This window comes from Crocodylus porosus, unplaced genomic scaffold (genome assembly GCF_001723895.1).
Source record: "Crocodylus porosus isolate Cpor-Errol unplaced genomic scaffold, CroPor_comp1, whole genome shotgun sequence".
NCBI lineage: Eukaryota > Metazoa > Chordata > Crocodylia > Crocodylidae > Crocodylus > Crocodylus porosus.
The window spans coordinates 97007855-97026979 of NW_017728886.1; the positions used below are offsets into that span (position 1 = coordinate 97007855).

The 19125-nt window shown below is 39.1% G+C and overlaps 1 protein-coding gene across 1 annotated transcript in view; it reads left to right on the forward strand.

The window, feature by feature from the left end:
- RAMP3 (receptor activity modifying protein 3) overlaps window positions 1-10142 on the forward strand; it is a 90557-nt gene extending 80415 nt beyond the window's left edge. Inside the window, exon 4 of the mRNA XM_019539482.1 lies at window positions 9006-10142. Coding sequence (XP_019395027.1) covers window positions 9006-9261 — 256 coding nt within the window. The 3' untranslated portion in view covers window positions 9262-10142. The remainder of the gene's footprint in view (window positions 1-9005) is intronic.
- The last annotated feature ends 8983 nt before the right edge of the window (window positions 10143-19125 follow it).

Genomic DNA, 19125 nt, shown 5'->3' on the forward strand with positions numbered 1-19125 from the left:
CAGTCATAGAGTCATAAGAAAGTAGGGCTGAAAGGGACCTTCAGAGGTTATCTAGGCCAACTGCCTGCTCAAGGCAGAACCATCCCTATCCAAATCATCCCATACAAACCATAATCTAAATTCCACATAAAAGTACTTCCAACCATGACACAACATAGACCTAACACCCTAACTTGCCACAGGAGAACAGTGACAGCCAATGTCCTACTTTTACAAAATGTTGATTCAAATATATGCTTAAAAGGCCCCAGGTAGTGGGCCATGCCCCCTGCTACAGAGGAAGGCAAAACTCCCCGCAGTCCATAGAAATCTGGCTATGGGGTAAAATTCCTTCCTAAGCCCAAATATGATGATCAATCTGATCTTGAGCAGAGGGGCAAGACCCTCTTGCCAGGAACCTCTGACTTTGGTGCCGGAAGGATCACTGGCCCACTCTAGTCAAAGTCTCCAGCCTTGATTGTAGCCAATGCCTAATGCCTCTAAGAAGCCTTGAAAACACCCTGTACACATAGCAGCAAAGGGAGCAACCAGCAAAGCCCAGAAGCACAGGAAATAGCCATGGTAGAACATAGGCATAGCTGTGCCTAGATCATCCCTGACCAGTGGCTGTCTAACCTTTTTTTTTGAATAATTCCAGTGTTGGAGAGTCCACAAAACTTCCCTAGGCAGTCTATTCCACTGCCTCACAATACTAACAGTGAGGGAGTTTTTATGGATATCCAATCTAAACGTACTTTGCTGCAACTTCAGGCCACTGGTCCGCATCCTCCTCCCTGCAGCAAGAGAGAGAGGTACTTTCCCTCTTTGTTCAAAATAAATTGAATACTTGGTTTTGCATAACCCAAGGCCTCCTCTTTCTATTTACATTTTCAAGCTATATATTTTGGTATCAGGCAACAGTTTGGTGCTAAATTTTGTATAATGGGATTCTCAATTAAATTTATTCAACCAGTATTAATTTTCTCACAGGCTGTAGACATGAACCCCAACTCAGTGTTCTGTAAATGTCTCAGAAGGAGAACAGAGTGTTTCTATTATTTTTAGCCCCGAGTGAATAAATCTGTCACAATGCCATCTATAATCCAGTGGAGTAGCAGTCAACTATACTTTATGGTAGTATTACTAACCCAGCTGTTTTTCACTTTCTATCCTTTTCTCTCCCTACAGCTTGTGGAGTTTTATTTTCTTTTGTCTGAATTGTAGGCCCACAGTACAAGATGGAAGTGACGATTAAATTAGGGAGATGCAAGTAATATGGATTTATATATGAAACTGTTTCTCTTAGGGTGTGCCTACATGTTGTCCTGCAGTGGAGGTATTACTGCTCCATGCTTTAGTACTTCCAAAAGGTAGTACTTGCCCGTAATTGCCCATACTGCTCTTTATGCACAGCAAATGGCTATTTGTAGCAGCTACTTTGCCATAGTGGCACGCTATAACAGGGGAGCACAGTGCTATGGCGATGTACCTGCTGGTCACGTGTAGACACCCATGGGCACTATGTCACTGTAGCACATAGCTATGGTGATGTAGTGTCACTTTAGATGTGCCCTTAGAGTAAGGACACACTCAAGTGAAGGAAGATGAGATGCAGGCACACATTTTTATGAAAGAAGGAAAAGTACCTTCTAGCACCTTTACAGCATGTGCTTCATCTTGTTTGGCTGTGAACTTGTAGATAACTAAGCTTTAGTTGCTTAATGCTTTTGAAACTTCAAGAAATAATCATGTGGAAGTTTGACTCCTTATCTGAAGTTTATCCAAACTATTCACACCCTTTAATTCTAGAAAATTTGGCTGGATATCACTCAAGAAGATTTTTCTTGTGAGACTTTTTGGTACTTCCTGCTTCCACTTTGGCTGGAAAGACCATAAGAGAAGCCTTTCTCATGGTATGATATTTTTAATTATTATTATTTCAGCACTTCTAGTTCTGGTCCTGGCAGTGACTCAAAAGTGCAGGGACATGAAAGAATAAAATTTGTTTTTAGTGAGACTGACTTTTTTCAAATTAGTTTTACAATTCCTGTGAGTGTGTACAAGGGTTACAATGTATAAGTTTTCTTTTTCTGACAACCTCAAACGTCTTCTTAAAGGCAGACTCTAAACATTACTTCAACATTTGTTCTTCTAGCTTAAGTTAACCTCTCCATGATGTTCAGTGAATGACATATTAATAGCCAGATTCTTCCATGACTTGAAGGAAGCTAATGGAGTAAAAACACTGAGCTAAGGACAGAAGTTACACATAAACTGGTTTAAGTGATCAGAAACCGGTTTAAACCTGTAACAGAGCAGAAGCTCAGTGCACATAAACCAGTTTCAAAAGGACTGAAACTGGTTTAAGATAAACCTGGTTGAATGTAGTATCAGACTTAACTGATTTAGGTCAAACCAGTTTATGGAACATCTGTCCCAGACCCCTTCTTGGTTCAAGTTAAATCAGAGTCTCCCAGCATCCCAGGATGCTTTTCAGCCCTGGGCTGGGCTGTGCTGTCTTCTCCAGAGAGCTGGGTTGTCCCCACCCCTCTGCTCCCTAGGTGGAGCAGTGAGGGCTGGCTCACAAGGGGGTAGCTTGGGAAACCCAGCTGGGAACCACAGCTGGCTCTGCTGGTGGGGGAGGTGGCGGGGTACAGGCCTTGCCAGGCTATTCCCTGTTGCTGGAGCATGGGGGCAGTGAGTGAGGGGCAGGGCAGGGCAAGGGGTGGTGTTAGGTGGGGGAGCAGCCTGAGAGGGACTGCCAGCAGGCAGGGAGCCAGCAGCAGACCAGCAGACTCCACCCACTCCCACCTCTGGCAGAGACTGAGGCAAGAAGTTGATAGGAGGAGGAGGGGACGTAATTCCTCTCAGCTTCCCCAGGCCATGGAGGAGTGGGAAGAGGCTGGGGAACTGGGGCGGGAGGGGCTGGTCCCCTGCCACCTGTGAACACAGGGCCAAGCCTTGCAAGACCAGACCAAGAGGTAGAAGATGTTGACAAACACCTGGCACAGTCATTACATGTATGTGTGCTGGAGATGGAGCTAAGGGAAAAGGAGAGGGCCCCAGACTGCTTGGGCTGGTTGTGACCAAAGAAAGCAGAGAACTACATTTACATGATAAAGCAAAACCTGTAAAAGGTGGGAGACTGGAACACCTAAGCAGAGACAAAAGACATTGAATGCATGAGAGCCCTACCAAGGTGCTATAGGTGACAAGCATCTAATGTCAAGGCATCCAAGGAGGAGAAAGGGGGGCAAGTGAGCTTAGAAAACCCCAAGTAGAGATGAGGCCTGTGGGATCTCCACTTCAACACCTAAGACAACTTGCTGATTCCCTAAGAAGGACTTTCTGAATACCCAGCTATAAGGAGACACTCTACCCTCAGGATTACATAAGACTTATGCAAGGCTTGATCTTGACTTTCTTTTAGGTTTATTACATTCCATTTTAAGTTAGCCTAAGTTGTGTGTGCTCTCACTGGGCTTGTCTACATGTGGCTCTTTTAAGCAGGATTAGCCTAAAATTGCCATTTTTAGTGATGTTTTTTGGTTGTTCTTTGTTGTGTCTTTGAGGTTGCAAATTGCTGTGTTCAATACATACTCACTTCAGAGAAAGGACTATTCCTGTTCCAGCTTTTATGATTTCAATGTCCCTCTCTTTTTCCCCACCCACCCCCTCCTCAGTCTGGCAGCAGCTGTCCTCCTCAAGATCGAGCAGGGTGGAGAGGGAGAAGCTTGGCTGGCACTGCTGCCCCTCGCCCAGGCAGACTGGGGATGGGGTCCCCACCCTCCAGTATGCTAGTCTTGGGCTGGGGCCTGGCCTTGCCCCTTCTGTCCTTTGGCAGTGCCCGGAAGGCTAGGGGGTGTGCTCTAGTGCCCCCTGGTCTCTGGTCTGAGGAACTGAAGGCTTGTGGCTGCATTTTCTGAATCCAAAGTGAATGTGTGTTCACTTGTTTCTCAGCTTACTCTCTGCGGTTTAGACTAAACTGCAAAGACTGAATTGATTCAGCCTTGGGCTTTTTGACTGCCTGTACATAGCCATGATGAATTTGGTCCACTCTTTATGTCACCTGATTTAAAATCTAGTTTTAATATATGTAGACTGAAAGTTTTTGATTAGATCTGTGGATACAAACACAAGTATACCTGGATATCTATCTTTATATCGGTATAAAAGTGGAGGGGAAACATGACTTACAGTCCAATATTGCTGTGGCTCAGTGTGCACTGAACTGGATGTGTGCATGATTATCTGCATGCAATGTATGTGATGGAATTTTATTAGTAGGACAGCTGTATCACCTGTGTTGGGGCTGTCCAACTGCTGGTCTGCAGGCTGCATGTGGCCCACAGGGGGTTAAGTTACAGTCCCCAGGCTCTTGCTCAGCTGTAGGTCCCACTATTGCTCCATCTGCACCAGCAGCTGGGGGCTTTGGACTCCCCCTCCCTCCTCTGGCTGCCTCCTCCTTCCTCTATCCCAGGGAGTGGGACAGTGAGGTATACATTGTGGGGAGGTAAGGGTGAGTCCAGGGCCATGCAGTGCAGTGGTGGGAAGTTGGGGTACCTGTGCGGGTCCTGGGGGCCTGTGGCTTCCCTGGTGTGGCCTGCAGGGCATGCAGCTTTTGCTTGTATGGCCCATGGGACATGATGTCCCTGGCCATTGGAAGTTGAACAGCCCTGATCTGCACAATTACAATTAGTTGGAATTTTTTTCCACAAAACAGTTTTACATTGGGAAATGCTGATTCATTGAACTGAAACTTTTCAAGGAAATGCATGCTTTTGACAAAAAAAAAATGATTGTGAAGACTTTCTCAGCTTTGGGATGGAGTTTGTGATCACAAGAAGAGAGAAGGGGAGAGGAAAAGAACAACTTAGTGCCAAGTGCCCAATGATTAAGGCATTATTTTGAAAGTTGGAAAACACAAGTTCAAGTGCCTGTTCCCAATTGGTTCCCAAGCCAGTGGGCTACTGGGTGCTCAGCTTTGGGTGTGTGAGTATATCTTGAATCCTTATTTTCTGGCCAGTCTTATGCATGCCATATTTTGAACTTCCATTAATTTTGGTGAACATTCCAGAGACCCCGTGCTATTGGGACATGTGCTTATATCAGAAGGTAATCAAATTCGTGAATTTGATTACCTGCAATTCTAGACTTTAAAAAAATGTAAATATGTATTAAAATTATTTCCTTGCAATCAAAATCCCTGAAAAATCATTTTTCCCCACAAATTTTACATAAGAAACAAAACCCACAATAAGCCCAACATATTGCAACTTGCACTATAAATTATTCATTTATTCTCAGAAAATCTGAAGAAGCAGAGAAAACGTATTTGTTCACTGAAAATAACTATACAGATTTGAAAATAGCAAATGTTCATTTGAGAAAATGTGTGAAAACTTGCGATTTGTTTTAAAAACAAACTTGGCCGTTTTTGTTGCTGTTGTTTTACGCCAGATTTGGCAACAATTGGTAAATATGACTAGTTAGATGGTTTCTCATAAAAAACATTAAGAAATGCTCATAAACATGGAAATTGGTAGACAATGAGACCCTCAAGATTTGTCAATTTTTTGTGCTACAATGAGTATGTAGAATGTGTGAAATTAACCTCAGTTAACACTGAATCTGTGTTTTGAACACTTTGCTTACACCATAAGGCAACTTGAGTCAGAGTTATAGGATTATACCAGTAGTTAATAAATCCAGTCTTCACTGTAGAAACCACCCTCATTGCTGGTATTAATTTACACCCTTGTTGAACATATTAGGAGGGAGACCAATATCTGAAACAGCATAGAGACTGATTAGTTGCCTACATCTACAGATTGTTCCTGAAGCTGAAGTTCAGGAATACTGGTGAGACACGTAGGAAAACATGTAAAACATTACTTTTTTTCATTTGACTTAGGATAACAGCCTCTGTCACAGACCAGGACTGAATTACGATAGGTGCCGTATAGAAACAGAGCAAAAAGACATCTATGTAATTAAACTTTTACTAACTGTTCATACCTACCTCCACCTCAAAAGAAAAAAAAAACCTTATGCACCAGTTAGTCAGAAATCATGTTTTGTAGTACCCAAAATTAACTTGAAACTTTCCAAGCTGGATAACATACAGTACACTTTAACAGAGATTATTGGTGTGCATAACAAAGTGAGCACGTTATCATCACCTGAATATCTAAGCTAATGGAGTATTACTCACAAGCACATCGTTCTCAAACAGTTCAGATGTTTCCTAATCTTTATTCTTGTAACCGTCTCCAAAAGCAGTGATAATTTGTGATGCAAATTCTTTTCAAGGGATAGGTATTTAAATGAGTGTTCTTCAGAATTTCAACTATTAAGGCAGCAATATTATATATTGATATTTAGGTTTCAGTCTTTTGTGTATAATATGCCAAACCTAATTATTTTTTATCTTGCTCCTCAATGGTTGCCTAGTTATAATTCCTTGGAGTGTATTTGACTTTAAATGTAAACACAGTAAAATAACAGTTGAAATAAGCCAACAGGCTTGGAAAAATGAAGAGACGTTAGCAAGGAATGGTAATTTTCTGTAGACTTTAAGCCAACCTGGACAGTAATATTCTTCCTGTAGAATTCTCTATGTTTATACAGCAAGTTCTATTAAATGGATAAAAATCTCTGTTCTTTGTTATTTTCCTTTGTGCTGTGCAGACAAATGGATAGGGCTTGGGGGCTCCATTTTTTGCTCTGTCACTGATCTATTCAATGACTCTGGGCTTGTCATTTTATCTCCCCGTGCCTGTTTTTCACTAAAATGGGGATAAGGATACTGGCCTCCTCCTAAGTGCTGTGATCTAAGCAGCATAACACGGTATTATTCTAGTCTCCAAGATTTTGAAATATTATTTCTAGAAACTACTTTTATGTCCATGGGCATGTGTTTCATGACTGTAAACCACTATTTAATTCCTGTAGAATTTTGTTTGGTTTCATCCCTATTGAATTCAGTAATATTTTCCAACAGGGGTACTGTTTTTTGGTAGGGGCATTGAAGTATAATCAGATGAAAGATAACCAAAATGAAATATTATTCTTCACGTCACTGTCTCATCCGCATACAGTAGGGTATATTTAGAATCTAAGTCAGCCTAGGACATAAAAGATGCATACTGCTAGAACAGATGAAGGATGCCATTATTAAAATTATGAAAGGATAATATTGGTATTTTATTTTTAACTTATTTCCTGTTTTTGCTGGCCTTGTCACAGAAGCTTCCTTTCTACTTCTTTTCCTTTAAAATATACATGTACTGTTTTTTCTCATGCTAGGCACGATGTTTCAGAGCCTCTGCATGTGGATGTCTCAAGTCATTTGAGGCAAAGAGGAAGATACGGCATTGACTCAGAAACCAAACCAGTTCAAAGAGAAATGGGAGAACATAGGGGCTTTTTCTTCAGCTGTGTTTATGAATCTATTCTTTTCCCTTATGCACGCAGCTTGTAGAAAGCAGCCATCCAGGTGGCATGTGGCATTCTGCATCTATGTGGCAGTTGCAAGGCAGCCAACCTGTATTCTCAATGGCAATTGCTATAAAATAGACCCTGACATGGTCTCACTTCTACTACTATGCAAGCTGAGACTGAGTTGCTACTGATCCACTGGAGTATTATTCTTCTCCTGTAAGAATAAGTCATCAGGGAGGAGTTACTGAATTTGTCTACTGTAGTGGGGAGGGAAGGATCCACAGAGTGTAATGCTGTCCCTTAACTCATCAAATGGTTTCTCTTGTCTCTGTCCCTTCCTCTCTCTCTCTCCTTCCCAGCCCTTTGAAATAAGTTTAAGTCACACACCATTGAAAAGAACATTGAAAAATACAACAGACAATTATTCAGCTTCCTTATTTATTTCCCTCTCTATAGACTGTCCAGACAATTCAACGTCTTAATTTCCTGTCTCCTCCCACTACTCCACCTTTTCCCGAATCTCCTTTGCTCATGACACTATCACAGCAATGCATCCAATTATTTATTTAGGCTTATTGTTTCCTTTTTCTGAAAATAGTTTGTATTTATAAATATAAATCTTGGTTACATTTGCACATTATGTGTATATTTTGGTACATCCATTACTATGCTGAAATGAAGTGCTACATGTTACACAGTGGAGAACAGTTCTCTGCAAGATGTCAGCTATAGGAATTACAGTTTTCTGACATGAACTAAGTGCTTCTGGAAAGGTTAAGAGTTCAAAAATTAACATTTTCTTTGCTTTTTGTCATCTCATTGCACTAAAAACATAGGGCTGCAATTATTATTCAACACTTCATGAACTTATGCTGTAACTGCATTTGATCTCAGCCTTGTGTCCAACTATGGACTAGGCACAAGTCATGAGTACTAGCTCAAAAGTTCTTGTTTTTTCTACATTTTTTTTTTTTTATGGGTAATATAACTACTTCAAGCCAAGGGAATTTCATTTTATCTTCTGCATAGCAAAATGAGAGCATGAAGTACCAGCCACATGGTCTAAGATTTTACTCACAGTACCTGGTAGCCTAATCATGGGAACAGGAGTTTTCAGTTCTGCCTCTCACTCACTATAACATCTCTGGTACCCACAGCCTCCATTTACTTTCTTTTGGTAGAAGTATCCATAGCATAGATACCCTTGCATAGATTCTAGAGATGATAACGAATGAAGGTTGCATTAAATCCATATACAGATATTACAAATGATACAAACATAATAATAACACTGGACTAATTGGCATTTGTAGTAGTGTGCTTTGAGATCTTTCTGATGAAGGATCCTATATAAAAGCCAAGTATTATTAGTAGGTACTGAAGTAAAATTTGGGAGACTATTTCTTAAAATAATTTTAAAAACTTGCTCACTTTCCAAGGATTTTGTCTGGTGAGCAGATGCAGGGGGAGGGAACAGATTTTATATCCCGTCGAAAGTCATTAAAACACAAAGTGGTAACAAACTGTTTTTTCTTAAAGATTTTGTTTCCTTTAGACTCATTTTTCTTACCTTTTCTCCCCAGGTATTATGATAATTTTACCCAGTGCACGGAGCATGAAGCCAACAATGCAAGCTGCTTCTGGCCAAACCCCCTTGCAGAGCACTTCATCACTGGAATCCATAAACAATTCTTTTCAAATTGTACATCAGAAGAGGTCCATTGGGAAGATCCTCCAGATGAAATTCTCATACCTCTGATCTTAATCCCTGTCTTGCTGACAGGTGCCATGATAACGCTGGTGGTGTGGTGCAGTAAGAGAAGTGATATTTTAGTATGAACCACTCTCTGTTTTTCCCCCATTTTCTGTCTTTCAAAATATAAGAAGAAAAGTTGATTCCGTTTCACATTTCAGATCTGAAGAGCTTTAACCTGTCAGGTACTAAGAGAGAAAACTTTCCTATGGTCAAACAAGTGTTCTGCTTGGACCTAAAGACAACTTCTAAATTGAAGGTTTTCAGCATTGCTCATACAAAGAAACCATGTTTTCATCAAAACCAATAACTGTGGTTAACAGGTCATGGAAATCCCATTCAGGTTTTGATAATGAGGGAATGGACTTGCTAGCCGAAGGAGAGTTTGGTTGAGTGAGCTAAAATTTTCTAAAATGATATGTATATGTATTTGAATGCACAATTAGTGATTAATTTACAATGGTGTTATGCTGGACCTTTGAGTTTTCCTTTAACTTTGTTACTTCAGTGGAAGAGCCCCACTAAAGCAATTTAACAAGAAGATTACCACGACGCAGCTTTTCTTGGAGGTTAATAAAAATATATTGAATTAAAGATTGCAACTGTTGTCTTGGGGGAAGGAACAAGTCATACGGCCAGTAACTATTAATACAGAGAAAACATTGTGTATCTAAAACGTCCTTTGGCTTATTTAGAATTGGCTCATCTAAGAAGGGACTTCAGGAAGGATGGAGATCTTTTCCCAGAGCTGGAAAATACGAAGGGAAGTGGAATGATTATGAATTTACCAAGGAATGGTAAAGGAACTGTCATATGCCATATCCCTTTTTTCTTTGTTTTAATTATTATTCTTATTATATTGATGACTGTGTTCACTGTGTGCCCCCTATTTTCACTCCACAAAGAATCTTTTTTGTTCAAGTGATGTCCTCTAAGCAACAATAATAAAAAGTGTTATATTAATTGAGGTGCTTTTCAGAGTTTAATTTTGAACACAAGTCATTTTCCATCTCTTAAAAAGTGCATAAGATGTGAAAGATGTGAAAAGAAAAGAGGTGAGAACAATGCTTGGAACTGACAGAGCATGGAGGAATGGAAAGAAACAAATTCAATGCACTAAGGCTTATTAAAAGACAACACACTCCTATATAATGATATAAATAAATATAGAATGTCCCAAATATATTTTCTTTTTGTGTTCCTATTGTAACATTTTTTCTTTGTTATACGCTAAATGTCTTTTAAACCAAATATTCCATTATTCTGAATACTCAAGACTTTTCGTGCATAAATACTCATTTCTATACCTCAGACACTAAAATAAAATACAGCTAGAACTGCTAAACAACTATGTCTTCTATGTCTACTAGATAGATTTCCTTCTTTATGTTTTTAACCTGGTATTTGGGGTGCTTCTCATATATGGGGCATATGAGAAATATGCTTCTAAATTAACACACAAATTCTCCCCCTGTTTAAAAAGAATACATATAGAAAGATAAACTGTACTTGTAGCTATACTACTTTGTATGCATCTTCCCCAGAAAAGCAGATATAATATATATATGCATGTGGGTTCTGGTCCCTTTAATATAATTAATGCTATATTTTTAGTAATTACAGGTTTTGTAAGATACTTCCCATGTGCATTTCAGTAAATAGTGACTCATTTTCCTTCTTTATGCTAATTATCAGTTTATATTTGTAAAATCTGTCAAGATGAAGATATATGTGCAAAATATTTTCATTGATGTTATATTTAATGTTATATTTAATATATATTAAAGAGCCCTGAGTTCCACCATCATGTTTAGAGCTGTGAGAATAATGGTTGCTTTTTGGTTCACTGGCTTCACAAAAACCATGCAAAAATGTTTCAGGTTGGCCCAAAATGAAACATTTTTGATATCTTTGGCAAAATGAAGGACCAAGAAAAAAAAATCTTTGTGGAAGATTGAAATCTTTACCTTGACCCAAAATGAATTTTTTCTTTGGGGTTTTAATTTTCTTTTAAAATTAAGCCTTGCCAAAATTCAAAACATTTTAAATTGGAATACTTAAATTGCTTTTTTTTTTTTAAGATGAAATAAAACATTAGCCTTTCAGATTTTGTTTTATGCTTTTTTTTTGGTCTGAGCTTATTTGCTGAACTTGTTATGGGTTGTTTTATCTTGGTTGACCAGAAGTGGCATTTGTCATTGAATAAACTATTCATCTGAAGGTGTCCTCCCAGCTCTAGTCATGGTGAATGATATCAACTAGTTTTGGAACCTAATTCAAGGGAAATTCTCATGTTGCATTTTGACGACATCATCCTTTTGCATACTTATTATGCTTTCAAAACAAAAAATGTATTTAAATGAACTAGATGCCAAATTTAATACTGCTTTGTTTTGTTTAATGCTTCCCCATAGACTAGGGGTAAATTTTTCAAAACCAACAGAAAGCATGGACAGGGGTTACATTTCTAGCAAGGGAAACGCCATGCTTCCTGCAGTGGAAATGTTGGCTATGGGGAAAAAATTTCCCTCACCAAGAAAGACCTTGCTTGTTAAAGAGTTTCTTATGCAGGAACAAATACCTGCATGCTTTCCTGCTGTTTGATTGCTCCTGGTGATGGGGAGGCATCAAACAGCAGGGAAAGGCTCCCCATATCTTCCCCAGATTGGGGTGACTGTAAAGATTTGAGCAGTAGTTGCCCCCTGTTACGGTTTCCAAGGAGAGGGGGTGGCTTCAGGCTGGAACACCTGTATGCTCCCTCTTATGTAGTTTTCCAGTGCTGCAAATTTCCCAGAAATGTGTGGTGCTAGAATGTATGCCTATCCATAGCCTAAGTCACTTTGGGCATGTAAAACTAGTCAGCTCTAGTGAGAAGCAAAGTTTATCAGATCACTTGCAGTGTCACCGTAATGTGGCCGCATAATTTCTTATTCTAGAGCTGGCATTGGCAGAGTTCATGTGGAATATCCTTCAACAGCACTGCCTTGCATGGAGAGCTTTGTTACTTTGGATTGTACTTTGAAATTCAATAGAGTTGTTATCCTAATGAATGCAAGGAAGTGATTAGGATGAAGGGATATAAATGTAATGGGCTTTTTCCTCACAGCTTATATTATTTTTCAAAAGAGAGGATTTTTTGCAGGCACAAATATATTCAATTTTCCCTAGATGTGAAATTCTGTTAAATTAATCCTCTAATCAAATTAGGACTTCCCTAATCTGTTTGTTGACTATGCATAGGTATTAAGGCAGAGAATTTAAACAAGCAAATGGGAAAAAGAGACCACCAATTAGTACAGCTGAAACTGTAGCTGCTAAGTATTTGCAGAAACCCTTCTGGGGAAGGAAGAAACCACAGTAACCAGTTTTTAACAACTCCATTGCATTAATAAGAAGCCAGTGAAATAGATATGTTATTTGCATTGGAGAAAGAAAAAAAATGTGGTCTACTCTACTCTAATGTGGCTATGTTGCATGCATGGCTGCTCGGTCACCTTTCCCCTCCCTAGCCTGGGTCCTGTGCCAAGAAAATCATGTCTGGCCTTAAAAATGTAGTTCATTTTATAATTGCAAATTAATTTCATGTTACAAGAGAGTCTCAGAGGAAAATAGGCAGAAACTCAAAGAAAAATAGTCCAAAAACCCCACTTAGAATTGAAATAGTGTTTGCACCAGGAAACACAGTGGTCATAAAGGGCAACATGCTGAGATGAACATGAGAAAACATGTTTGCAAGCACTATTAACAGCAGAAAACTAATGGCATCCTTGCTAAACAAACAGAAAAAGCAATAAATGTTACTGTTTTCTGATTCTGTGTGTGGGAGAGCTATGGCTATATGTTCTTTTTATATAAGGTGAAACACCTTCAACAGGGAAGATTGGACCATCTAGGATCAGGGCAATCTTGTGACAGGAAAAAGACCTAGTATCAAGTCCTTGATCCATGCCAGGTAGAATGGTAGGAAAACTAGTGTAATGAAGCAGGCTCTTTGCTGCTCGCTTTGTGAGAAACGGCTTTCCTAACTTAGTCATCAAGTTCCAGGAAAGGATTCATGAGAAGAGATAAGCACCTACCTCCACCTTAAATTGAAGTGCCTAACTCCCTTTGAGACATTTTGTCCTGGCTAATTTAGCTTGCTTTCTGTTGATCACATTGGCTTTTTAGGAGCCCATTTTAGGTGAGTTTAGGCATGGGGATACATTATATGCAAATCTGGGTGCCTAATATGAGATTGCAAAATCCACTGAGCAAGAGGCCCCTTAGAGTTAGGTACTCCGGTGCTAAACATCACCCTGTTTGAGACCCTTTGTGGATATAATCTTCAAGTACAGAACCTGAAATGTATTTAGGTTTTTACCTCTGATTGAAATCATAGAGAGATTTTGGTCTTCCTTGTCTCCCAATTGTAAAATAAGTTTAATGTTTCCCTATCTGATAGCAGTCATTTAGTGATAAAATCATTAATGGTTATTCATTTACATGCCACAGTGATGACAGCCATGTAAGTGCTGAGATATATTATTATAAGAATATTCATTATAGCATTTGTGATTGTGTTTCAGTGCCAGCCATATCAGGGCCTTAAGCAGCTGATTTACTTTCAATAATATGATTTTGCACTTGTAACACCTTCACAAAGCATTTTCTAAACTTGAATTAATACCCAGTAATGGCCCTGTGAAGTAAAGCAGAAGGCAGGGTAGGCAAGAATGGTAGTGTCCTTATTGCCATTTAGTTAGGAAATTTGAGGTAAAGAGGTTGTATTTGTGCTGATAGCTTTTGTAGCACCTTGGTAAGTACATAGGACTTACCATGATCAAAATCAAGTCTCTACCTCTGTCTCTGGAGTCTGATCCTGTTGGTGAGGCTTAGATGTGGTCCAAGAATGTCTGAGATCAGGGAATTTAGGTGGAGGAATGTCTCGTTTCTGAATCCAATCACGTTAGCTGAAGGATAAGCACTGAGCTGCACAGACTAGGGCAGATCTGGGAAGGCCGATCTCTAGGCATTTTGACATCTATAAGGTGCCTAGTGAGTGTAGGCATCTCTAGGGTTTGGTGGCTGCATCTCTGGGAATTGAATGGGTTTGTGGGACAGAATGTCTTAGATTCTTTTTCTCTTATTTCATATATTGTTTCTATTCCTTACTGATATTGTTAACCATGCTGATGTCAGTGTCCATAGTACACTAATGTCAGTGGGATTTTCAGGATTAGAAACTTGAACACAGGTGGAATTTAAACACCTAAGTTCTGCTTTATGCACTTTTGTAAGATCTAGCTTTCCATTTCCCATCTGTAAAATGGTCATAACAGTACTTCCCTGATTCTCAGAGCTGTTGTGAAAATAAATATGTTAAAACTGAGAGGCACTCAGATACACTATGGTAATACACATGCTATAGACATTTATTAGAATAACCTAATAAATAAATTGTAAAATATTTCTGGGAGATGAATGGACATGTGGGACAGAGCCTGTTAGATTTTTTCTCCTATATTGTGTGTTTTCCTTCCTAATATTTTCTTACATCAGCCTAATGTCAATTGGGCAGTAAGGGAGGTTATGACAGATAGGATTATCTCTCTACTGTTAGCTTTCGCATAGTCCTTTTGACATTTGCATTGTCATGAAGCTTCTAGGTAATTTAAAAGCAAGTTTTGGGAGGCAGTTTCAGGAACATTAAAGATGCAAAATAGCAATGTAGTACAGGGTATTATTTCATGAGCGATTGTTTATAGCTGGAATTTCTTGATTGGGATGGTAACTAATTGTACTGTTTTTGTGGAGAGCTCACCAAGCTAAAGTGCAAGTAAACTTATAGGTAATTAGTAGAAGTACACAGTCATTTTCATGACACTGTGCTTTTAAGGATTTAAACTTTTATTCTGTACCTAATAATTATACATTAAAACTTAATGATCATACAGTCTTTTCAGTATAAATTATCTCTGGAAAAAGCTGGTGGTGGAAGCACAAGGACTTTATGAACCATGAATATAGAAGACTAGCAAATATCCACACTCCTCCCTACACTCCTTGTACAGGTATGTCACACAGCCCAAGCTACTGGTGGATTTTTCTGTATTTTCTACCTGGACTAATAGTTCACACAGATACTGTGGAAAAAATGTACATTTTTGTATGAAAAATATGTCTGCTTGGTCTAGGGCAGACATTCCCTGTCTCTGCAGAGGAGATCCCATCTGTTTTTGTATGCCATCTTCTGGTATCTACATAACATGGTATTTCACAACTTCTCAGTCATAGTTAGAGGTACAATGCCAAAGACCACAATAGAAAGAATGTCCTGAGGGAGATCAATCGCTTACACCCAGATGCACAAGCTTTATTAGATGTCTGGCGAGATTTCTTTGTCAGTGTTTTTCCCAGTTAGTAGATCTTACCACCTAAAGTTTTAAAGGGCTGTCAGGTTGTTTTCATTTGGTTAATGCTCATGCAACCAAATGGGTAACCATTTATGGAGCTAACATACTTCATAATCTACTCTGGTAGTAGCATTCCTAGGAATGAAAATGTGAGTGGAGGAACTGATGGGGGGGTGGTATTCCCTCTTCCCTGACTGCTCTTGGGGTCCCTGCAGACTATGCGAGCCCTAATTATGATGGACAGTAGATTTAGATCTCTCATGTCACAGCAAATCATTCGTAATGCCAATGACTTAAAATAGTATACTCAGACTTGTCACGACCCTGCCACAATATGCTAACTGAAATTTTAAATCCACTTCTATGGAGATGAGAATTGGAATCATGCACATATTTTTCATTTCTGCACAGAGATAAATTTTCCATACAGAGGGTCATTGCAGAACAGGTTAGGGGGTATCACATAGACCTACTGTTTAAGTGAGCTACATGGAACAAGGCAAGCTTTGAACTATCCTTTTTCCAGCTACTTAATCATTTGGGGGGTCTATCTATATCAGGGGTGAGCAAAATGCACTGTGTGGGCCAGATGTGGCCTGCCAGGCCATTCTATCCGGCCTGCAGGTCCCCTAAAAAAATTCAAAAATTAATATTTATCTGTCCCTGGCTGCCTGTTATGTGGTCCTCGATGGCTTGCCACAACTCAGCAACTAAGCAGCCCTCTGCCCAAAATAATTTCCCACCCCTGATCTTTATGAAGCCTACCATAGCAAGGTCACCACTTTTGGGACAGGAAAACAGAGAACAGATTTGTCCAGTTTTATATGGGATCTGGTTGGGTATAATTGGGGACACCTCTTGGCAGTCACCTCTCCCAGTCAGTCAGTCTTGATGTAGAAATCAAACATAGGATTTGCTTTCCAAAGTATATGCTTTGGAAAGCTGCTTCACCAGGTATTTGCTGACTGAGATCTACAGATGGAAACTAAGATCCTGGTCTACAATGCAGTGGTTATCCCCACTTTTCTCTGCAAATGCAAGACACGGGTGACATTTCAAAGCCATGTTAAGCACCTGGAATAGTTCCATCAGCATTGCCTCATTAGATGGGAAGACCCCTGTACCAATGCCAGCATCTTCTCGGCAGCTAACATAACCAGCATTGAGGCAAAGATCATGAAATATGAACACTGCGTGGGCCACTGCGTGCAGATGGCTGATGCCCATCTTCTGAAGCAAGTCCTCTTTTCTTAACTTAGTCATGGTAAGAGAACCTGCAGAGGACAGAGGAAGCACTACAAAAACACCCTGAAAGCATACTTTATTCTTAAATAAGGCATCAACCCTACAAACTGGGAAGTGCTGGCTGTTAACAGGTTTCAGTGGTGTTGCACCATAAATCAAGATACAGCTCACTTCAAAAAGAACCATCTTTCTCAGGAAGCCAAGAAACAGCAGGGGAGGAAGGACAGTGTACAACATCCTGGCCAACAGCTGTGCCCCGCCCCAAGGCACCACTTGTCATATCTGTGGAAAAACTTGCAGAGTATGGATTGGACTCCTCAGCCAGCTTAAAACTCACCAGTATCGTCAGCCACCTTAAAACTCACCTTAAAACTCACCTGGCAGACATCATCCTCATATCAGGGGACAGCCAATAAAAAAATTGGGGTAGTGTAATGAGAGAGTTTAATTCAGTTGTGAACTATTTAAATACTGTTTGTAAATATAAGTCTTTAAAGGCGCAGAGTAGCTGGGTTTTGGTTAGGAGATTTATTCCTGAGAAAAAACACATTAAAAAAAAAATTTATGAAAGTTTTTAACAACTTGTTTTAATGTTTTTATGCACATTTAACATTTATAAAATGTCTTTTTTGTAAATATAAAATCTATAATAGATATAAAACACTTTATAGCTGTTTTATATAAGCAAGTATCCCACAGATTTACACTTCTTTGCTAGGTTTTTATAAGAAATAGGGTTAAATATATTTGTTTTAAATAAACAGGAAGCTCTGGAAACTGGCTTATAGTTTAAAAAAGTTTGTTAAATGCAACCAAGCAGAACTGTATGTGCAGACAACCGTAGGAAAAACTTCTGATGTCTACTTCCTAAACTTATTTACATGGGAAGATTTTAATGTCAAAAGTCATAAACTTTGTTGAAAGAAATCAATGGCACTGTGATGATTTAGGTTAGCTGAGAAGATTCTCCCACAAGATGATCAAAACAATAATAGTTTCACACTGAAAGTTTTGGACCGAAGTTGGGAGTTGATATGAAATTTGTATTTAGATCAGGCTCTGCATTATCTTAATGATACAAAATGTTTGGTTTGAGACCATCTATAAATAAGAGTTTTGTCATTTTGCTCTTAATTTTGATGGATAGACCTCCCCTTCAAAGACTATCAACAAACATTAGATTCATAACACATAAGAATAAATGTGAGTTATGAAGCAAAGCAGGGCAATATTTCAGCTGCTGTTTGTAAACAGATGAAGTTGTTGCATAATTCAGCTTGCAAAAATCCTTATGTAATATAAATTCTACTTTTCACTTATTGTTCAATTTAATTGGTGTCTTACATATCCTGGCATAAACACTGTTATGAGCTTTGATCATACTGTAGTTTTACACCTTGAACCTGGAAGTGTGGGTATTTTAAAGACTGAGGGGCAGCTTGAGCTATTTGAGAGTTTGTTTCTTCAAGTCTGTAAGCACCCTCTGGATAACTACATGATCCAGAGGCAATTACTTGAACATTTACATCCACTGACTTTTTAATTGTTTGTGAAAATATTCCCTAATCACATTTTCTATCATGCAATCAAATTACCAGATTTTGGTGAACATTAAATAGGAATTAAATGTTCACCCAGTCCTAATTCCCATTAATTGAGTGGCTTACTTTCTATGCAGGTTGTAGATTATAGTAGAATGCTGAGCCATATTTTTTCTTTGTGCTCTATCACAATAAAAGAATAATGATGTTGTATTATTATTATCATATATGTATCCGAACAACTTAACAGACCAAGGTACAACCTAATCTATATCCAAGGGAATCCAAAATTTACTGGTGATCAGAGGTGACCCGAGCAGGGTGCGGGGCCCGGGGCAAGTCAGTCTGTGCGGGGCCCTGACCCTGGGTGTGAGGAAGCTGGAGGTGGAGTTAAACTGTAGTTAAATATCTTAACTCTTGTTACTATCATAACAGAACATTATACTGAAGTAGAAACTTAAGACTCAAGGGCCTAGTAAAACACTACAACTAAAGGTTTGAATTTGACTTGGGCAGTTTTATGTTTGATGTCGAACCATAAGGCCTTCATCATGCCTTCCATTGGTGCAAACTTAATACTGTCAAAGCCTTGAGAAAAAAAGTCAAGAAAAAAAATCTTGTTTTCCCAAACTTGCTACAGTAAAAGAATTTGCATGTAGTGTTGGGAAATAAATATCTGTTCATAATGCATCAGACGTATATTAACAATGTTGCAAAGGTTGCCTGGAAGCTGCCAGTATATCCCTCCTTGAGTTATTCATCTAGGACAAAG